The following is a 20501-nucleotide window of genomic DNA, read 5'->3' as shown; positions in this document are numbered from 1 at the left end:
AACGAGATGACAATTTTCCCAAACAAATTTCATGTCTCAGTATCCTTCCAACCCTGTGGAAGGACAAACACCAGGTTGCCCCCCAAAAAAGACCTATATTGACTGATTGATGGAGGATACCCAATGCAGTAAGGTTCGAAGATCTACAAACGACAGAGAAAGATGGAAGAAACATATCAAAGACAGCCGAGCACGCCCGACCTGATGTAAAGCAAGGATCTTGCTCTATGGTTCAACAAACTCAAATATGATGAACAAACACTGATAACATTTACATACATCTCATCTCAAATTTTGTCCACCCCGAAAATGTGTGATCCAAGGCCTTACACGAATATCCCAGGGCAGGAGGAATGATAAGAACTGAGAAGTAATTACCTGCAATGTTTTCTTGTCCTTGCAGGTAAGGTGAAGAGAGACTTTAAGATTTAATTCAGGGACAAAGCAAGATTTATGAGACAACCAGAAGAGATTGGTCAGCAAAAAATATTTTGTTTGTTAGGCTGGCCCCTTGCAAGTGGTGACAGCTCACCTGAAGATCATGTGGTTTTATTTTGTTTAGCAAATACCTTGTTTGGTTGGGGGCTTTAGCAAGAATGTTGAAAAACTTGTCAACAAATTTGTCTGTAAGCTGAAAAAAGGAGACCACGATGCTAACTTTGAATAGTTTTTAAATTCTAAAAGATTTTGAATAGTTTTTAAATTCTAAAAGATGTACAGGAACATGTACAACCGCAGCAACCCTCCTGGCAAAATACATTGGCTTGGTTTGTGTATAGATCTGACCGAGGAACAGAGGCTAACCAGAGTGGGAGGGGGGGGGGGCAGGGTAGGACTAAAACACTTTTACTAATGAATGGTTTGACACATCAAAAAGCTCCTTCCCCTAAGTATGTCTTTGTCTCCCAGTTTTCCAAATCTAATCAGCGGCCAACAAAATCTTGCGAGAAAAAGGAGGTCTTCTGATTTTCCCAATCAGAACAATTCAACACAACAAAGAAGATACTATCCACACGGCGTAACAGCAAACAAAATATAGGGTGCGTTCGTTTAGCTTCCCTGGGTCGACCCCGGTGTGTGGCGTTTTTTTTCCCCAGGACGAACATGGGTAATTATCTGCACATGTGCGTCCTGGAAAAAGAAAACGCCACACACCGGGGTCGACCCGGGGAAGCTAATCGAACGCACCCATTATATAGTGATACTCCACCATGCAAAATGCCTTCAAATCACAAATCAAAATAACCAGATTGCGACTTGAATCAGATATTAATATCTGTAGCAAATTATGTGTCTGTCTCATCAAATCAAAGTAAACAGCAATAGATAACACGGAACTGTAACTATACTAACAAACAAAACAGATTAACCCCAGGTAACACGTTAATTCACAATGATAATCTCCTAGTTGTATTGTTACTGCCCTGTCAGAATCGCTCAAGTGTGACCTATTTGCAGACACCAACCCAACCAATATTGATTTTGCGCGTGCCGATCAATGTCCGAAACACCTCAATGAGCACTCACTGTTCTTAATTATCCGAGCAGACCCGGACCTGGAGAGGTGCTAACGATTTCCATTAGTAGTTTTAGCGCGTACTAATCAATCATTAATAACAGAAGCAGTATTAGCTAATTGGGAAGGAGGGAGGGAGGCCGGGAACAGACATGTACTTGAGACTTATATCTTACATGATGCGAGGACGTGTAAAAAAGGGAGAGAGGTTTCAATGGAATATTAATTTCAAATTAATTTTTGCTTGCGCCATCTCCGAATTGGCTAAGGGCGTTCTAGTCTTCAACGCATAATGACGCAGCAATACAGCCATAGCCGTAAGTTGCTAACGCGGACACGATTTTAGTCACAAATGACCACGTAACTAGAAGTAGTTACTCTATCATATGGTTCGGAGAATGACCTATTGCATCGTGAAGTAAGAGATGGCGAACCATAACATATTTTTAATTGAATGTGTATGCTACAATGGTAGTAGGTACGTGAGGCTTCGCCCATTTGTGGTGGTCCTTTCTCTATGGGTATAGAAACACTGCCTCTGGTCTGGGGAATCAAATTTCAGACTGATTACAAGTAAACACTGTTTAAGAGCAACTCTAAATATAAATATTAATAGTAAACTTAAGGGTACAACCATGGGTAAAAAAAAAAAATAATAATCTTTTGAAGGAGTGGTGGCTCTGAAAAGAGCCGGGTATTGTTCGAAACGTCCAGACCAAACCAAACCGGCTCTTTTCAGAGCCACCACTCCCTCAAAAGAGTGTCTTTTTTTTTTTTTACCCATGGTTGTACCCGCAAGTTTACTATTAATATTTATATTTATAGTTGCTCTTATTCTCCACACCGTGCAAAGCTTCAAACACCATAAACACTGTTTACTTGTGGTCATTTTTCTTGTGGTCATAGTACCAGACTTTATTAAAAATCTACTTCAGACAAGGCTTTATTACAAGGTACCAGGTCAAACTATTGATTGAATACTGTACATGTAGGGTACCATCAGTGTTCTCCATTAATAACAGAGATCTCATGGTCAAGGTTAAAATTGCTGAGGATCAATAAAGTTCCCTCAGTCTTGTGGAGTTTTCCCCCCCCCCCCCCAAATTCGAGCCCTGCCTACATGATAAAAGCACATGTGTACAGCAAGCCTGTCAACTAAACACATATGACAGCAATTGTCGCTTGAGAAAAGGCCCCAAACAACCCTTTGACATTTCCGGTACTTTCCTTCTGTGGTTTATACCATGGAATACATAGCTCTGATCTGACTCATGTCACTAGTTTCTTAACCACAAACCCACCTGGTTTCTGTTTGATGGTTTTTACATCAAAAGTGGTCTATAATAATGTCTGATGAGGTCAATCAGAAATTTTGTGTTTTTTAACTTGCGACACTAAACTGTGAATTTACAAACACAACTATGTTCAATTCAGACATTCTTATTTTGGCTGTTTACTACTCAAGGCACTGGACATGTTTGGTAATTTGTCAAAGACCAGTAGTCTCACATGTTGTATCCAAATGCATCAAATAAAAAACCAAACAAAGATATTGACAAAATAGGGACACCGCCAATATAGGGCTACACATGTAGATAGCTCAGTTGGTAGAGCTCCGGCACGTTAATCCGGAGGTCGTTGGTTCAAATCCCACTCTAGTCAATTCTTTGCTCAACCCCCAAAATCAAATAAAAAACCTGTACAAATTTGGGCTCAGTTGGTCATCGAATTTGCAAGAGAATATAATGAAGAAAAAACCCTTGTTGCATTACTTTGGGTCTTCAGATGCATAATAAAAGGCTTCAGCTGAAGTCTTTTTTATTATTCAAGTGGGAAATTACCTCTTTCTCAAAAACTACGTTACTTTAGAGGGAGCCATTTCTCACAATGTTTTATACTACCAACAGCTCTCCATTGCTTGTTGCCAAGTAAGTTTTTTTGCTTACAGTTATTTTAAGTAATTACCAATAGTGTCCAGTGCCTTTAAGGGCGTTTGTCTGAGCATTTGCTGTGATTTTTAGAGTAGTATCTCAAATTATTGAACAGGTGCACAATGACAAAGCAGACTTTTGAAAGATTTTTCCAGTTTGGTCTAGGTCAATATCAGCTAACAACTGCCTTTGTTTTGGCAATTCTCTTTTGTTGTGGCTTTGGACTAACCTCCAAGAACAACCACAAACTAAAAATCATGTCATGTTGATTGGGGAAGTTATAAAAGGTTACCACACTTGAGGTCAAAGGAACAACTCAAGCATCATAATATATTTACTGATCCTGGAAAACCGCTGATTTTATTGCTGTGTATCTGGGTAAATCGGCCATTCCAGCCAGTATTATCAACATATACAGCAGCAGTAATAAAGGCCAGTGGCAAAACCTAACTCCACAGAAAAACATTTGTCACTCAAAACCACACAGGATTTAAGAGGCCCTTTTATCAGAGTCAAATGTCAGAAAATGAAAGATTCAGTAAATCCTGGTCTAACAGTGGCTACATTGTTCAGGTTGGGGAGTCACTTGGTGTTTTGCAGACGGAGGTGTTGAGCTGAGCAGACCTCCTACCATTGCTAATCATTACGCCTGCAGTTTTCTACTTGTTAAAGGTGGTGAACATGTTGTGATTTGTGCCCCTTCGATGCAGAAAAAATCTATGTACTGTGCAACTGTCAAACTTTTAAATAAAAAATTTAATTAAAAAGTGTTGGGTATATTATAAAGGGGAGAGGCGTGAGAGTCATTCCAATAAAAAGTCTGAAACTTATGGTCTAAATTTTAGAAGGTATATTCAAATGATGGCATTTCAACCTTTCGGTAACCCTTTAACATAGGTAAAAGAATTAAAGGCATTTCTGTGAACGGTTTCCTTAGTGCTACATACATGTATATAAGAGTTCTATAAAGGCCAAATAAAAAAAAATACCAGTTGATCGCCCCCGCCTGCATCCTTTTTTTAACTATTAGATATTTTTCGATTTTTGTGGGGGGGGGGGGGGGGAAGGAAAAACAAATTATTTTTTTTCCTCCATCTCTTCTAAAATACCAGCAAATCTTTTTACAAATCCGCCCCTGTTAACACTAATACAGTAGTAGTGTTAACACAGGTCCTCATGCACCAATTAGGTATAAAATAAGTTTGCAATGGGTTCAAACTGAAAAATTGGTGGCCTGTTTGATTTGAAATACTAAGCGGCCATCTTGAGAAAAAAAATAGTAACTAGTTAATAGTAAGGCCCTCATCCTCCTCTTTTTTGAAAAATCCTGATGATCAACAGGTATTTTTTATTTATTTTGTTGGCCTAAGTAGATCAAAGAGCAGGATTTATGTATATCGGAGGGGGTGGTGACTATTTCTGTCACTAAGCAGATACAAACAAGTCTAAATTCAGGTATAAGTCTAAAATTTGAGCCTGGAACTGGAAGTGTAGTTAGTCTGGCTGGTCACATTATACTTGCTCCACACATCAACAAAACAAGTGCAGAACCCAATATCATTAGGTTTTTGGGGCAAAAATATAAACCAACTAACATTGTAGAAACATATTAATTCAATTGGCTCCATGTGACAATTAAAATACAATAAATAGTTCCTAGTCAAGGCTTGGACAGTTTTATTTGTAAATGTGTGCATCATAAAAAAATTATTTGTTTTTTTTTATAGTACAATGTAACCATTGTTATAGCAATTGTAAATCTTCCCAGAATTTTTTTTTCTGTAAACATTACTCGAACATGTAGGCCTGTAAAATGTTGAATGCCCATTAGCCTATTTTACAGTTCCGTTTGACATTTTCTGTTATTAACTATACATTCAGTTATTAATATACAAAAATCATGCTAGGTGGTTAATGTTCACCAGACGCTTTGTCCCACTGCCTTTCATCATACATGTAAATAACAATCTTCCATATTACAAGTAACCATTCATGAGTAATGTACTGCCTCAGGTAGATTCAGGGGAAAACAAGGAGATTCGGGGAAAACAATGTCAGACGAGGCCCGTATGCTTCGATTTTGAAAGAGCAAGGGTACCAAGGCATTTTCTCCTTGGTAAAGGGCACCCTATGAGGAAATTGTAGATTTCTACTGGAGCATTTTAAGGGCACCAAGGCAAAAATGACCAGGGGGCATGGGGGCAATCGCCTCCGTTGCATCCGCTAAGTATCAGGCCTGCAGCAAACACAGTCGTAACTCTTCAAGACAAACTTTGTTGGGTTGTGCTGTTGCTGTTGTTGCCAAAATAGAGGAATAGATTTTGAAGTGTTTCTCCCCCTTTACATGCATGTAAGTTGAACCGTTCCCTCCATGGTGTATGCACTGCATCCTGCTCTAAATATAGCCACATTGTACGAGCCGAGAAACGAGTAACACATGCAAATAATTGAAGGTGCGGGAAATTAGGTAGTCTCCCTCGGGCAATGCTGTAACCGAAACTCAAAGCAACCCCTCCATCCCGCGTCATTAATGAACCATGGGACTCTGGAGGGAAAAGGGAAAAGCGAACCCGCAAACAGACACCATGAAGATATGGACAATGAAACAATCCTTCTTCTTCAAGATCTAGAAGGGGAAAAAAATGACAAGAAATACAACCTGGGATTTGAAACATAGACCCCGGGCTACGATGAAATATTTCCCTATTTTGTGTATAGCTTTAATCGTAATGAAGATATAGACAATGAAACCAGAAACTCGTGAATCTAGAACACAAAAAATGACAAGAAATACAACCTGGGATTTGAAACATAGACCCCGGGTTATGATGAAATCATTTTTTGTGTAGCTTTGATCGTGACATGTTCAAAGCTCCCGGTTATAATTGCAGTCCCCACTGATACACATAGTTGGGAACCTCAGGTACATTACAAGTGTCTAGGCTTCCTATGGGTATTTTAGAGTGTAGTGCACTGTGCCATTGTGCGTACAAGGGACCAATTTTGTATGAAAATTTTGCATAGCAAAACGAGCAAAACGTGGACACGTTTTGCGCACAATAAATGCTAGTACTGCTAAGCAATTTTATTGATGATTTTGAATTTAGCAACTGATACATTTTGTATAGGATTTTATACGCTATACAAGGGAGGACTCTAGCTTGACCGTAGGCAACTGCATGCTGGACAGGAACATTTGGAAAGCCAGCACAAAATACATCTAGAGGAAGCCATTAGAATAAATGGAAATGAATAAATATTGTTGAGTGCGTAATACCACAGAGCACAATAGCCTACAATTGCGTAGTACGACTAACTGTTCTCATGTTTTAAGATGAGAAATATCTTGGTTCAGATTTTGCAAAGAACCAAGATGTTAAGAGCAGTATGAAATGTTTAGGTGGCAAAAAATCTTATCATCCATGCACATGTTCATATTAATGTACACGTGTACGTAGGCCTCTAGGCACATGTAGCCGTTATTTAACGAGAAGGCGCTGCGTACATATATGCAGTATGATGTGTACATAACAGTAGATATCAAAACCAGAGTCATGATTAAGAAATAAAGTCAATATTGTCTTTAAATTCCTTTCCATTCAGACAAGAGTTGTAGTACCTACATTTGTATTGACTCAACCAACCAGCACATAGTGGTAAAGACTGCTTTTATTATACAGTTAACCTCTGACCTAAATTCACATGACACAGCACAAGGCCAACATTTACACTTATTATGACCACAGTTAAATCACCATTTCATGCAGCTTGAAATGGTTTTGAGAAACTTACTGACTGCTAAGCACAAATAATATGCTCTTCAACGCGATCATACTGATTGAAGAGAAGTGACATGCTCAGCAAATATGAGCAGGTTAGTAAACTCCTCGAGTTATAAACTTTAATTCAAGGAGCTTTTGGGAACAGTATCTTTAGCACTTATAGATAAATTTAGCATGGTTTCTTCATGAAATAGAGAAAAAAAACTACTTTTTCTTATGTTAAGTCAGACTAGACACAAGAAATTTGAAATTAAGACAAGAGTCTGAAATTTCTCATCCTTGATACCCAGGAGGTATCAAATTAAAAGTAGAATTTTAGAAAGATCTCTCCTGTGCTCATGTTGTGATCAGTGTTGTAGCCACGGTGGGCGGTGCCGGGCGGGTCTGCCCAGAACTAACAAATTTTGCCCAGCACTCTGAGCAAAATACACTGTGCTGCCCAGCACAGATTCCTCCCAGGTTGCACTTCAGCAATGATGGCCCAATATCTTAACATGAATGATTTTGTTGAACCGCTTGCCCTCTGTGGACCAAATTGGATTTAGAGCCCATCACTAAAACTAGTCTAGCTACAACACTGGTTGTGATTCCTTTTGACATGCAGTGCAGTCAGTTGCCTCTGCCTCTCAATCAGCTGCCCGTAAAAATTGCCACAAAATAAAAAAAATGCCTTTCAGAGTTTTCACACTGCCAAAGAATGAAACCCTCCAGTTGTTTATCCTTCCCTTAAACTTGGAGGCGATGGAGGTGAATTTTGTACCAACACAAATCTCCGGGATAGTGTTTTCTTTCTTCAGGGCTGGACGAGGGGGCCCCATTCTCCAATTTACAGCGTGATGTTGACTTATTCATTGAGCGCACATCATTTCAAATTGTCAGCCATGGCTACAATAACTCATAAATCATTAAACCGTGTTTTGCCAACTCAGTCAAACGGAACATCGAACTGGTGGTATGCAAAGCATTCAGATTGTGTCCATAATTTTTTTTGTATTATCTATTTATTATTTTCGAAAACTGACGAAGAGAGTCATGATTGTGAAAGTGAAAGCCTGTGGAAAATGACCAGAACACGAGTTGAAAAAAGAGGAGAGTGGAAATATGAAAGGCTTTCTATGGATGTTTCGAATAGTGTTCATGTACTGTGGCAGCTATAGAAATTATTCAGAATTGAAAATGCTGAACTTCTTATTCACAAAAAATAACTACTTAACACCTACACAAATATTACACAAGGGCAACATGCTTCATGATGGCGCATTATAAATGCATTATTATTATTCTTATTCTTATTATTATTATTATTCAGGGAACCAGCTTCCAATGTGCAAAAGGGAAAAAAAGCAACCAACCGCCCAAACAAAAAACTACCTAATCAATCAGAATTTTCAGACAATGCATGATGAGAATTCCGTCATATAATTCCCAGAAGAGTGCAGAGTTCTGCCACTAAAAAGATACAATGATTTACCAACCAAATGTTCACAGTTCACGGTGAACAAACATGGCTAGAAACGACAGTTAATTTAATCATAATCAACTCAGAGAGAGAGGGGCAGTGAATGATGATAATAAAATTCTTCAATGTGTTACTGCCTTATATGGCTACTACCATAGGGGCCAGCCAGTTCCAATTGCTGTAAACACCAGACAGATGGGTTAGTTTATTAGATGATGGTTATAATACATTACAGATGTCTTCAAGTTTACATTGCTCAAGAAAGGGGGGGGGGGACTAAGCAGTGCGGCTTGACAATGATCTCAATATGGGTTGTAAAGGTTTCACCGTTTCAAGAAGTATTGGAAGAGGCTTGGGGACTATTGCTTCAGAAATCTTATTACTGTATAATGATGGTATGTATTATGACAAATTATGCATCCCTTGATATTTAGAAGTCAAAGGTTAAGATGGCAAAACTGATACTTCTGATCTGAATCTGACCCGCTTTCTCAAACTCTCTTCGAGTGTTCTACGTTTTTATTAATTTTGATTTTGCTTCCCTTATGGGGGTGGCGGGTTCAGTTACAAGGTCATAATCAGAAAACATCTACTCGAAAGGAGAATTTTAGAAGTGGCAAGGCCTCGGGAAGGGATAATCCTTCACAAGAAAACTTAAACCACAGGTCTTGAAGTTCACAGACGTACATGTGTAGACTCTTATCAAGAAAAAGAGAAATTACCACTTTTAAGCCCTACATTGCCCAGGTTTTGGACTTGGTGCCCTTTCACAATTTTGTCGGCTGACTTTAAAAGTAATATAGTAATGGAAATGCCCGCTTCATAAGAATAATTCTGCTTCTTGTTTAAGAGCTTTCATCATGTATTAAAGCCATTATACACTTTCGGCACAGAATTTATTTTTAAAAGTTCACAGATTTTCAAATAATTTACAGGGTTTACAGAAGGTAATGGTGAAAGACTTATCTTGAAATATTATTCCATGAAATGCTTTACTTTTTGAGAAAACATTAAAACAATATCAATTCTCTATAGCGAGAATTACGGATTTATTTTAAACACATGTCATGACACGGCGAAACGTGCGGAAACAAGGGCGGGTTTACCCGTTATTTTCTCCCAACTCCGATGACCGATTGAGCCTAAATTTTCAGAGGTTTGTTATTTTATATATAAGTTGTGGTACACGAAGTGTGGGCCTTGAACAATACTGTTTACCGAAAGTGTCCAATGGCTTTAAACAATTAATATAAAGACTTCAGTTATTAAAAACTTAATTTGCTGCATATCACTCAATAGTTCTATTAATTATGATACATTACTCTAAGAACTACAGTGTGTGTATGCGGTTAATTCCGCTAAGCATAGTGGAACGAACCTCATTTTTCTAGAAGTATACATCAGCTTACATCCTTAATTATCCAAGTGAAAAGCCTAAGTTGTAATCACTCTTGTTTGATGAATGGGATGCCTCATTAAAACCATTATCAAAAAAATTCAACTCTGACACCAACTTTTAGTAGACAGACATGCTGGTATGCATCGCTTTTCACTTACCTCATTTTGCGGCACTCTTTGCATCTGTCTTTGGCTGTGCATACTATTCATCCTAATCGAAGCATAATATTCCTGAGTAAGTTATAATAAATCCACATGGTCTAAATCTCCAAGGTGTCTAATCCAGTTAACATTTAAAACTCTGTTAGAGAAATGATACGGTTCTTCTTGTCACAGAAGAGCAGCTTATCGCTGAGACAGTCTTGTCAATACTGTGTAGACAGTTTAGTTAAACCATGGAGGTAGAATTGTTAAACCATGGTTTAAACGAACGACTGCTGTACAAATCTGCCTCTATATAACTTCCTTCATGTATCCATCCATCTACAGATCTGCATCGGATGAATCAACAGCTTTTATCATCAGCGCCTAGGCCCCCAAGAGTCACCAACCTCAATGAAGATCCGACTTGTGCAGCGTGTACAACACGAGACGAACAACACAGCTCCTCATTCATACAGATGTAATCACACACTGACTTCTGATTAAAATACACGCACGGCTGTGTTCACCAACACAATAGCTGTAGCTAGCACTAGCACCAGACATCACAAGTCCCTGTGTGTGATGTGGCCATGTGGCTCTCCTTGTGTTATGTCTGTGCGTGGTGTGTGTGTGGTTTGTGTAACCACAGACTCACTGTCCAATAATCCTTAGCACATCCAGAATGTTGATCTCAAGTGTTTGATCCAAGGTTATGTTCCTACTGCTGACCAACCCTGGAGAAGTGAATCCAGGTTATGCACCTACTGCTGACCAACCCTGGAGAAGTGAATCCAGGTTATGCACCTACTGCTGACCAACCCTGGAGAAGTGAATCCAGGTTGTGTTCCTACTGCTGACCAACCCTGGAGAAGTGAATCCAGGTTGTGTACCTACTGCTGGCCAACCCTGGAGAAGTGACTCCGTGTGAACCCAACCAAACGGTGCACCAGTATTTCTCACAATCCAGACACTCCACTGACCCACTGACCAACCCTGGAGAGGTGAGGGTCAGTGTGAATGTCCTTTCTCTATGGTGTGAACCTAACCAAATGGTGCACTGGTAAATGTACTTCTCCCCCACGTTCGGACTCTACACCAAGAGCTGCCAAGCAATCATGTGTAATTAATTTACAAAATTTGTAGACTCTACAAGGACATGGACTTCCCTCACCTCAGTTTGCGGAGGCGGCATGTGGACTTTCAAGATACATGGTCCGCTCTCCCTCTCTCTCTCTCACAACACCATGAAGAGATTTTAAGAAGAAAAAAAAAACAGCCAACTGCACCACATTCTACGCTCCACATGCATCAAGCCCAGTCATGCAACATACATAATGAGGCAACGGTCATTTATAGACTAAAAAGGTAATTGGCCAGCAGACTACGCTTTCTCCACATACAAGGAGGAAGCCTCCACGCTCCATGACCATACACATATTGTTTGAAAGTAGTCTCTCCTATCCCTCAAGGAAAGGGTACCTTGTTGTTATACCCCCTTCTGTCAACAATGCCCCTGGCAGAAATTTAATTTGGGCTGTTTATTCCAAAGAGTCCCACTGGCACAGACCATTTCGGAGACACAAGAGATTCCACAAGCCAGTGTAGTTAACAACATAAACATCAGTCTTAAAATAAAACTGGGCAATAGTGACGACTCTATACTGGGGTGCCTCTATTTTGAAACTCTGTTTACAGCTGCTACATCAGGTAGACCACACAGGAATTATAGGAGCCACTTGCAAGAAAGTGATACTTCCTTTTCAATCATTCTCTCAAAAAGTGAACAACGGTAATTAACACATTGTGTCTAAAGTACATGTGTAGAGCGAAGTAACATGTGACATCACATGTTTACAAAAGAGCCACAGAGGCTACATGTAGACTTCCTGCAGACACAATTAGTACACAGCCCAATGGAAGAACACATAACATCTTACATTTTAATATACACTACAGAACGCACTGTCTGAATTTCATCAACTTAATATACACTACAGAACGCACTGCCTGAATTTCATCAACTTTTAATATGAAGAAATTATGCACTTCTAATTCTTGAATTAATGTGGAAATTACGAAATTATGTCCATATGACCAGTGTAATATCTTGCCTGCCAGAAAGGCCCTGGAATGTACACGGAGATTACAAGTAAGAGAGATTACAGGTTTTTAGCATGGTAGTTCATCCACAGATTCTACATCCCTGGCTTACCCTTTTAACATAATTACAACAAGCTCATATATGAGTTTATACCAGAGTTTATTTACCCCCATGTTAAAAACTTCAACTTTTCAAGAACTGATGATTGTTTTTAATTTTCAGGGGAGTCAAATATACACATAACAAAAATTAAAGACAACTTTTTAACAAATAATTAAAAAGAACAAACCAAGTTAAACCAAATCCCAAATATGCCAATTTGTCTCTGTATTTCCATATTTTGTGGCCTTTAAAATCAATCTAGCTAGGATCAATATCACAGATTATGGATGATTTTTCTCTGTGGCCTAAAATATAACAATTTGTAAGGCAATCAGTAAGCTTTGTTGCAATATTCACCACATACAGAGAATCTCAGCACAAAGAATGTGAACAAACCCAATGTACAGTCTTATGACAAAAGAGGGCGCTATTGACCATATCAACGTAGTGAGTAGTCATAAACATACAGCAGCAGGCCCTATGTATTATGTGTAAGGACAAGCTCAAATCAAAACGCTGTGTGCTATAAATACTTTGCTGTTGAAGTCGTAAATTCATAGTCTGCAATGTCCATGACAATTTTCCGTCAGTGTTTTGTTAGCCTCAGTCATAAAAAAAAACTGCATATAATGTCATTCCAATTCCATAAGTGGATAAAGATTTTTCGTTCTAAAGAAATCACAATGTAAATATAATGTTTCACTGCAATTGCAGTCCCAAAATGATCCTACAAATGCATATTGTTTTCTCCCAGTAATTCATACATTTATTACAGCTTGAGACGTCATCTGCAAACAATGTCCATATTTTATTGATATCCGAAAGACAAAAGATGGCACCTCTAGGGCTTTCCAACCTTCTTGAAGACACTCTGAAAAATCACTCGTAAAAGAAAAATTCACATGCACCTAAAATCTACTGGTACATGACTACATGTTTTCCCACACATTAACAATGCATAAAAATCAGTGAGTCATTGTGGTAGAAGAATGTACAAATATATGATGTCTACTTTGTAGGCAGTAAAAATTTGATGAGGAGTTCTTTGGTGGTCGTCACTGGCACCATCAAGCAGTCTCGTGACGTGTGTTGCTCTGACTACATGTATGCTCTGACTGAACTCAGTCCCCCCCAAAACACAATTAAGTTCACTTGCAGTGGCATAATCTAATCTAGAGGCCTTTTCACACCATCAAGCTTTGATCCAAGCAGAAAGCTACACAAATCCAAACCATGTTGACTTAAAGGCAGTGGACACTATTGGTAATTGTCAAAGACTAGCCTTCACAGTTGGTGTATCTCAACATATGCATAAAATAACTAACCTGTGACAATTTGAGCTCAATCGATCATCGAAGTTGCGAGATAATAATGAAAGAAAAAAAACACCCTTGTCACACGAAGTTGTGTGCGTTTAGATGGTTGATTTTGAGACCTCATTTCTAAATATGAGGTCTCGAAATCATATTCGTGGAAAATTACTTCTTTCTCAAAAACTATGGCACTTCAGAGGGAGCCGTTTCTCACAATGTTTTATACCATCAGCCTCTTCCCATTACTCGTCACCAAGAAAGGTTTTATGCTAATAATTATTTTGAGTAATTACCAATAGTGTCCACTGCCTTTAACCAAATTGTTAATAGAGTTCAAATCCGCTCTGCTTTTCATACTACCAGACGCAAAATCAACCTTTTTTTTTAAAGTAGGATTTGAAACTTTGCATGGTGGGGGTATAAATTAATCAGGTGAGGTTTGAGGTAGCACCATGCAAGTGAAATCTCTTTTAAGTAGTGTTGGTTCTGAAAATAACGGGTGGTTGACAACTCAATATTTCGTTTAGTATGCTCTGATCATCTTCATGAGAATGGATCAGGTGATCAGAGCATACTGACCGAAAACATTAACAATCTTAAAGTCTATGGGAACTTTCGGAGGGGCACCAAGGCGACGACCAGGGGCGATTGAGTCCATGGCCTGCGTTGCCTGCTGCGTGTAATTCCAGGCCTGTGTAATGGTTGATGTGGTGACTTTGTAATCACTTAGATAAAATTAAGGTAAAATGTGTGGACAAACTATTTTCTTGCGGGACAATTTCAACTACATTTATTCAATTATGTAAATTTATGTAAATGTACACTACCTTATTTGGCTGGGGTTCATACAGTGAATCGTCAGATGCAGAGGACGACCCATCACTGAATACAACTGGTCTGGACATTGGTAAGAAATGCTGGGATGCGTAGCCACAGCAACGTCAAACAACTCCAAAATCCATACCTGGTAGTGTATAACACCTCTCTCTTTGTTAGGTTTACTTCTAAGTGTTGGGAATCTAGACTTAGCTCACACTTCTCAAGTAATCCATAGTTGGTTTTGCATCTTTCAATGAACTTTTGGTTCAATCACTCGCTGGTAAATGTTCAACAACAAAAATTAACTCCAAGGCGTTGATTTAAAAAAATGTGCAAGGCACTCTTTGGTGTCAATCACAAAAACTCAATAAATTCCCAGCAATCTGACTTCCTCAGAACAAATCCAAACCAGGTCAGGTTAGCATCTCTTCAGTCTAGCTGATCCGTGTACTTGAAAACTCTAACGGTTACAAAATCTATGAGCATTGCGTAAGATTTCTTAGTGTACTACGTGATCTATCGCAGATTGTTTATGTTAGGGGCTTTCCAACTATGCAGCGTCGTCGTCGTTCATTCCTTACTACATGTGTAATCAATCCAGTCAGTTCCTGCAGTCAAAGTCCAACAGCGTAGAATATTATTGTCATCTCACTGTGAAATGCTATCGGTTTACATTAAACAAATCTTGTGTTTGGAAGTAACAGCACATATGGAATTACTTTTGGAATAAATGAAGGAATTCTGGTGTAGAGATTCTACCACTCCAATCTGGGATTCTGCTTGCGGTGAAAACACGACATCAGAAAAAATCTTAAATCTCTGAGTGATGTACAGACAGGTACCGGTAGTACAGTGAAAACAAATTTGAAGAATACTATGAAGGCATGTTGAAAATGTCATTACTTACAAACACGGTTTGTCACTTTGTATTCCCACTATACATCCACAGCTGACAGATCTGCTTATTTCCAGTCGATAGCACCACAGAGGGAAGGCACCAGCCAATCTGTTGTGATATCGCATTCTCCCAACACCCGAGCCTCCATTACCAGTAGCTAAAAGAGTCCAGCCAGTCAGGGGGTAAACTGCTATGTCAAAGACCTAAGCAATAAAAGGGTTCCCCCTTTTCCCTCAACAATGCCCTGTCCTAAGGGGATTACGTAGTGAATAGCCCCCCCAACACAACAATCGCTTTCAAGGATGAGATTCCACAGGCAGTCCAACAACACAACAACTAGGGTATAAACATGGTCCTCATTCCATTGAAATCCAAAGCCAAACAAAGGCAGCTCCTGAGACCAAGCAGGGGATAACACAGCTATCAAACTTGTGTTATATGGACGTATTATATGGCTTTTTCTCTTCACCGAGTACACTTTAAAGGCAATTGTGAACAGTTGCATGTATTGACTTATCAGTTGGTCCTCTGGTTCCAATAAAAGAATTGTTTGATCAACAAGCTAACGGGTTTTCACTCCACCACAGTGGAGTCCAGCGTGGAGAGCCAATGGCGAGGATTCTATTTAATTGTTAACTTAAATTGGCAGTGGCAGAGAACAGGGCCTGCCTGCCCTGCCTGGAATGCAGTCCTGATGATATTCAACACCCCTACAAGCCTAGTGGGCAGAAAGCCACATTTTGTTCCACTCGACTTTGTTGATGGTTGCAGCTTGTAACAAAGTCCCTGCTTGTAGCTTGATTTAACACACTCAGCGATGTTCATTAACACTGCAGAACTGAATGTTTGGTACGTGATTAGATTTGGAAATCCGATCAAAGGTCAACACAGCTTGAGATGATTTACCAATGCACAATGAACGCAACATCAGCTTTACAAACACTCCGCATTGTGTACGGTCTTTTAAGGGGGATTAATCAGAACTTCATCAAAATAGATGATAAATGGGTTTTCAGACGGGCTCCACTTGACAAAGTTAGTGACACTTCACTGCAGCTGATCCTATAGTAGTATACCAAGGACCAAGAAGTGTAATTCAGAAGAAGTAAACAAAATGATTTAAATTAAAAACCCTGAAGAACTTCTTTTATAATGACGGCTCTCATAAAGCACAATTCCAGGAATGAACGATCATCAGACAAATTATATTACCCCTAATCACTAGGCTTTTTTTCTAAAGCCATCTCAGCGCCCTTGGGAGTATGTAGCCTGGTGTCGATTTCACAAAGATTTAGAGATAACAAAAAACGTACAGCTAGTCCTAAGTTAGGACGAGCAACTCTTCCTAACTCGAGATAAGACTCGTCCAAACTCTTTGTGAAATCCACCCCTGTGCTACTAACTATGTAACACACAAAGCTAAATCAATCACAAAGACAATATCTGCCCTCAAAGGTACCATTTAACCCCGGAAAAAAAGAGAAACAACTTGCTCTCAAAGGCACAAGTTTAAAAAGCACTACCCACTCGTAAAATAAACAAATGATTAAAAATGTGTAGATTCCTCTGGCAAGCTGGATGGTCTAGTGGTTAGACAACTGCTCTAGAATGGCTATATGGTTACTGGTTCAAATCCCACCTCAGTTGCCGGTGGATTTTGTTTTTCACAGGACTCACATTGCTTTACACACATCTGAGTTCGAGTAAATATACAAATCATATAGTTTACTTCAATGAATTTACATAAAAAGAAACATTTATCACATATTTCAATATCCCACAGAAGTTTCTTGAGATGAGCCAGTAGGAAATAATGTACTAACAAATCAATGAGTAGGCCTATAATCCATTTCACTTGCAAATCCTTCTTGTTCTTAAAATATTCCGCTGAAGAAAATCTTAATAGTGTAAAAGATAAAGCATTTTCAAGATGAGATAACTAGTACTGTCATCTTTGTTAGACATCTTGCCTGAAGTATGCACCTAATTGTTAATTCAGATGATGTCTTAATTAAAAGTGGAATGTTGATAATGCACAAAGTACAACTGCACATGTTATTGTACACATATCACACAAGCGTACATGTATGCAGCCAACATTGCATTTCAACTTGAACATAATCAAATACATGTAGCAATACTAGTGGTCATGCACAATAGCGCCCTCTATTGAAAAATCCACTATCAATAAATTACATAGTAACAGCATAGAGAAAGGAACTCTATGGTCACAGAAATGGCTTGAAGACAACAAGTGTAGTATTATGGAGGAAGGAAATGTCCTTCGTACTGGGTGTCGACACAAAAGAGGCATATATTTAAATAAATCAAATACATTTTATTCTATGCTTCATAAAGTCTCTGTGAACATAGAACTTGTGAATATTTTTTTTGCAATAAAAAGTTCTTAAATTAATAACGAAAGTTAAACCTTGTTGACCTAATTAATGTGTTTAAGTATTGGAATAAATTTTTACATTGGTGATCATGTTGGCTCAGTGGTTTGTTTCCCAGACTTTCAAGTCTGTGGACCCCAGTTCCATTCCCACCTCAGACAGAGCCTTACATGTAGATACATGTAGGTTTTCCTGTCCATACCTGATTACATGGGTTTTCTGAACGTTTCTAAAGTTTGTTCAAAACAAACCCCCCCCCCCCCCCCGCCCCATCACCACACCCAGCAAGATATCGTTTGTTACTTTTTTAACTGAAGCAGCTCCACAATATAGGACTAAAAAATGTGTACAAAAAATCTGTTGAAAGAAACAATAGGAAAAGACAGAGATCTACAAATTTGTACCAAATTTCTGTTGACAGATGCACTTTTAGCAAAAAGCAAAGAAAGCAACAAAGGAGAACAGACAGAGATCCACAAATTGGGTTACCCCAAATTGGGTTCCCTTAGAATCTGAGACTTCACTCGTCCTCATCAATTGAGTGGCATAGTGCACTCTCTTTGAAGCGCCGATGATAAAAAATGATTTTACAAAAATCACTGTGTAGCATCTCAGCCTGAGTTTGAGTCGCAAGTGATCCAGCGCTGACAGGTCCTAATGCGTTTAGGATGCGAAACGTCATGACGAATTAGCGTGCACAAGGAAAACTCCACAAGGCTGGCAAGATTTTTCTCTGCAATTTCTGTTTCTGTACGAGCTCAACAGATTGAGAAAATATTATTAAATTGTGAAGAGATTTGATGACTCATTTGGAGTGTATAGTATGTGGGTTCGCAATGTGTGTACACCTGGCTCGAGGAGGGGGGGGGGAGGCATGAAAGCACGAGCATAATCCTTGCCTTGTGCCTGCAGTGTATCCTGCAATGGAAAAGGAAACTTTCATATCGGTCTGAATCTTCTTACTTTTTAAAGAAAGTGTATGACTTTTTGAGGATGGAGGGAAAAGTGCATTTCAAAAAGTGGGGGAGGAAAGCTTCCCAGATATTTTTAAAGGAAATTAATGAAACGTTTTTTTTTTTAACCACGGAGGACCTACATTTTATGTATCTACCAGGCCTTGATTATCATCTTCGAGAGGGCGAGGCCATTTTCATTTTGAAAAGGGCACTTCCAATAGGAAATAAATGAAACATTTTTGAAGAGGCACCAAGGCGGAGACAAGGGCAAGAGCCCATGACCTTTGTGGCCACCACATAATTCCAGGTCTCATTTTGTATAATCCCAAAAGCATCATCTTTATTTTTATGGTAGATATTTTATGTCTGAATAAATATTGTGAAATAAAATTAAAAAAATTGAAACGATTTCAATTCAGAACAGATGTTATTTGGGGGGGAACTCTGTAAGTGACATCTGCATAGACAGTGGTCAACTTATCACTGGTTATTTGCGAACAAATTAGAAAACCCAAGTCCTGCAGAAAAAGAATCAATTTGGATGCTAAACAAGAGGCATCTCAGCATCAACATAAAGAAACTTGCTTTTCCTGGATACGAGGTCAACCACCTCGCATTAACAGAACCAAGTAGCTTCCCCGCCGCCGCCAAACCCAACTAACATTTCACCAATGCATTATTCACTCAGCCAATCCATCAAGAGGAGGGCTCTCCCTGGCCAAGGCACAGAGGGGTGAGTAATGCACCGCGGCCCAGAGCCCTGGTCCGGGGAAAGAAACCGTGGTGGTTAGTTACGAGCCCTGCAGCGTCGTACAAAATACCCCCCCCCCCCCCCCTCTATCACTGCACTCGGTAGTTCTTCTAACGCCCCTTGTGCTACCATCGGTGGATGCAATTAGGGGGCCAGGGTACTTGATATGAATGCGAAGTGTCAGCGACGCCCTACGGACTCTATTATTAAATGTTACCATAGATTGGATGACCTAGTTACTGGGCGTCTTGAAAATGTACCTTTAAAAAGCATTCTCGACAGGAGGCAATATGTGTCAATGAATGACCCATTGAAGGGAGGGAAAAAATGAGAAAAAGTAGTCCATTCATCATGCAAATGAGACACATTTTAAATATTCCAATTTTGACGGAGTAACGTCCTGCCGTCAGTATTCAATTGCTTATAATTGGGACTCAAGTACAGGCAAGTGGTGCCTGGTTTACAAACAGTTTGTATATCACAGTGAAGTACATTAATAAGATTGTTAAAGGCAGTGGACACTATTGGTAATTACTCAAAACAATTGCTAGGATAAAAACTTCCTTGCTAATGAGTAATGGAGAGCTGTTGATAGTATAAAACATTGTGAGAAATGGCTCCCTCTGAAGTAGAGATTTCTCGAGAAAGAAATAATTTTCAACGAATTTGATTTCGAGACCTCAGATTTAGATTTTGAGGAGGTCTCAAAATCAAGCATCTGAAAGCACACAACTTTGTTGTGACAAGGGTGTTTTTTTTCTTTCATTATTATCTCACAACTTCAACGACCAATTGAGCTCAATTTTCACAGGTTTGTTATTTTGTGCATATGTCGAAATACACCAAGTGAGAAGACTGGTCTTTGACAATTACCAAAAGTGTCCAATGTCTTTAAAGCAGAGTTTTTGTAACAATGGAAAATATTCATCAAAACT

The 20501-nt window shown here is 39.1% G+C and overlaps 1 protein-coding gene across 4 annotated transcripts in view; it reads right to left on the bottom strand.

Moving 5' to 3' along the window:
* LOC139937043 (colorectal mutant cancer protein-like) overlaps positions 1-20501 on the bottom strand; it is a 114837-nt gene that overhangs the window by 45041 nt on the left and 49295 nt on the right. The window contains exon 1 of one of the 4 annotated variants that reach the window (XM_071932006.1): positions 14574-16268. The exons of 2 other annotated variants lie outside the window; for them this stretch is intronic. In XM_071932006.1, the coding sequence (XP_071788107.1) occupies positions 14574-14651 (78 nt within the window). In that variant the 5' untranslated portion in view covers positions 14652-16268. Of the gene's footprint in view, positions 1-10245; positions 10875-14573; positions 16269-20501 lie in introns of those variants that run through there. One more of the 4 variants, XM_071932010.1, reaches the window with a different exon arrangement.

The sequence above is a fragment of the Asterias amurensis genome, chromosome 5, assembly GCF_032118995.1.
Source record: "Asterias amurensis chromosome 5, ASM3211899v1".
NCBI lineage: Eukaryota > Metazoa > Echinodermata > Asteroidea > Forcipulatida > Asteriidae > Asterias > Asterias amurensis.
The sequence above is the reverse complement of the archived record's forward strand: the minus strand, read 5'-3'. Positions and strand labels throughout refer to the sequence as shown.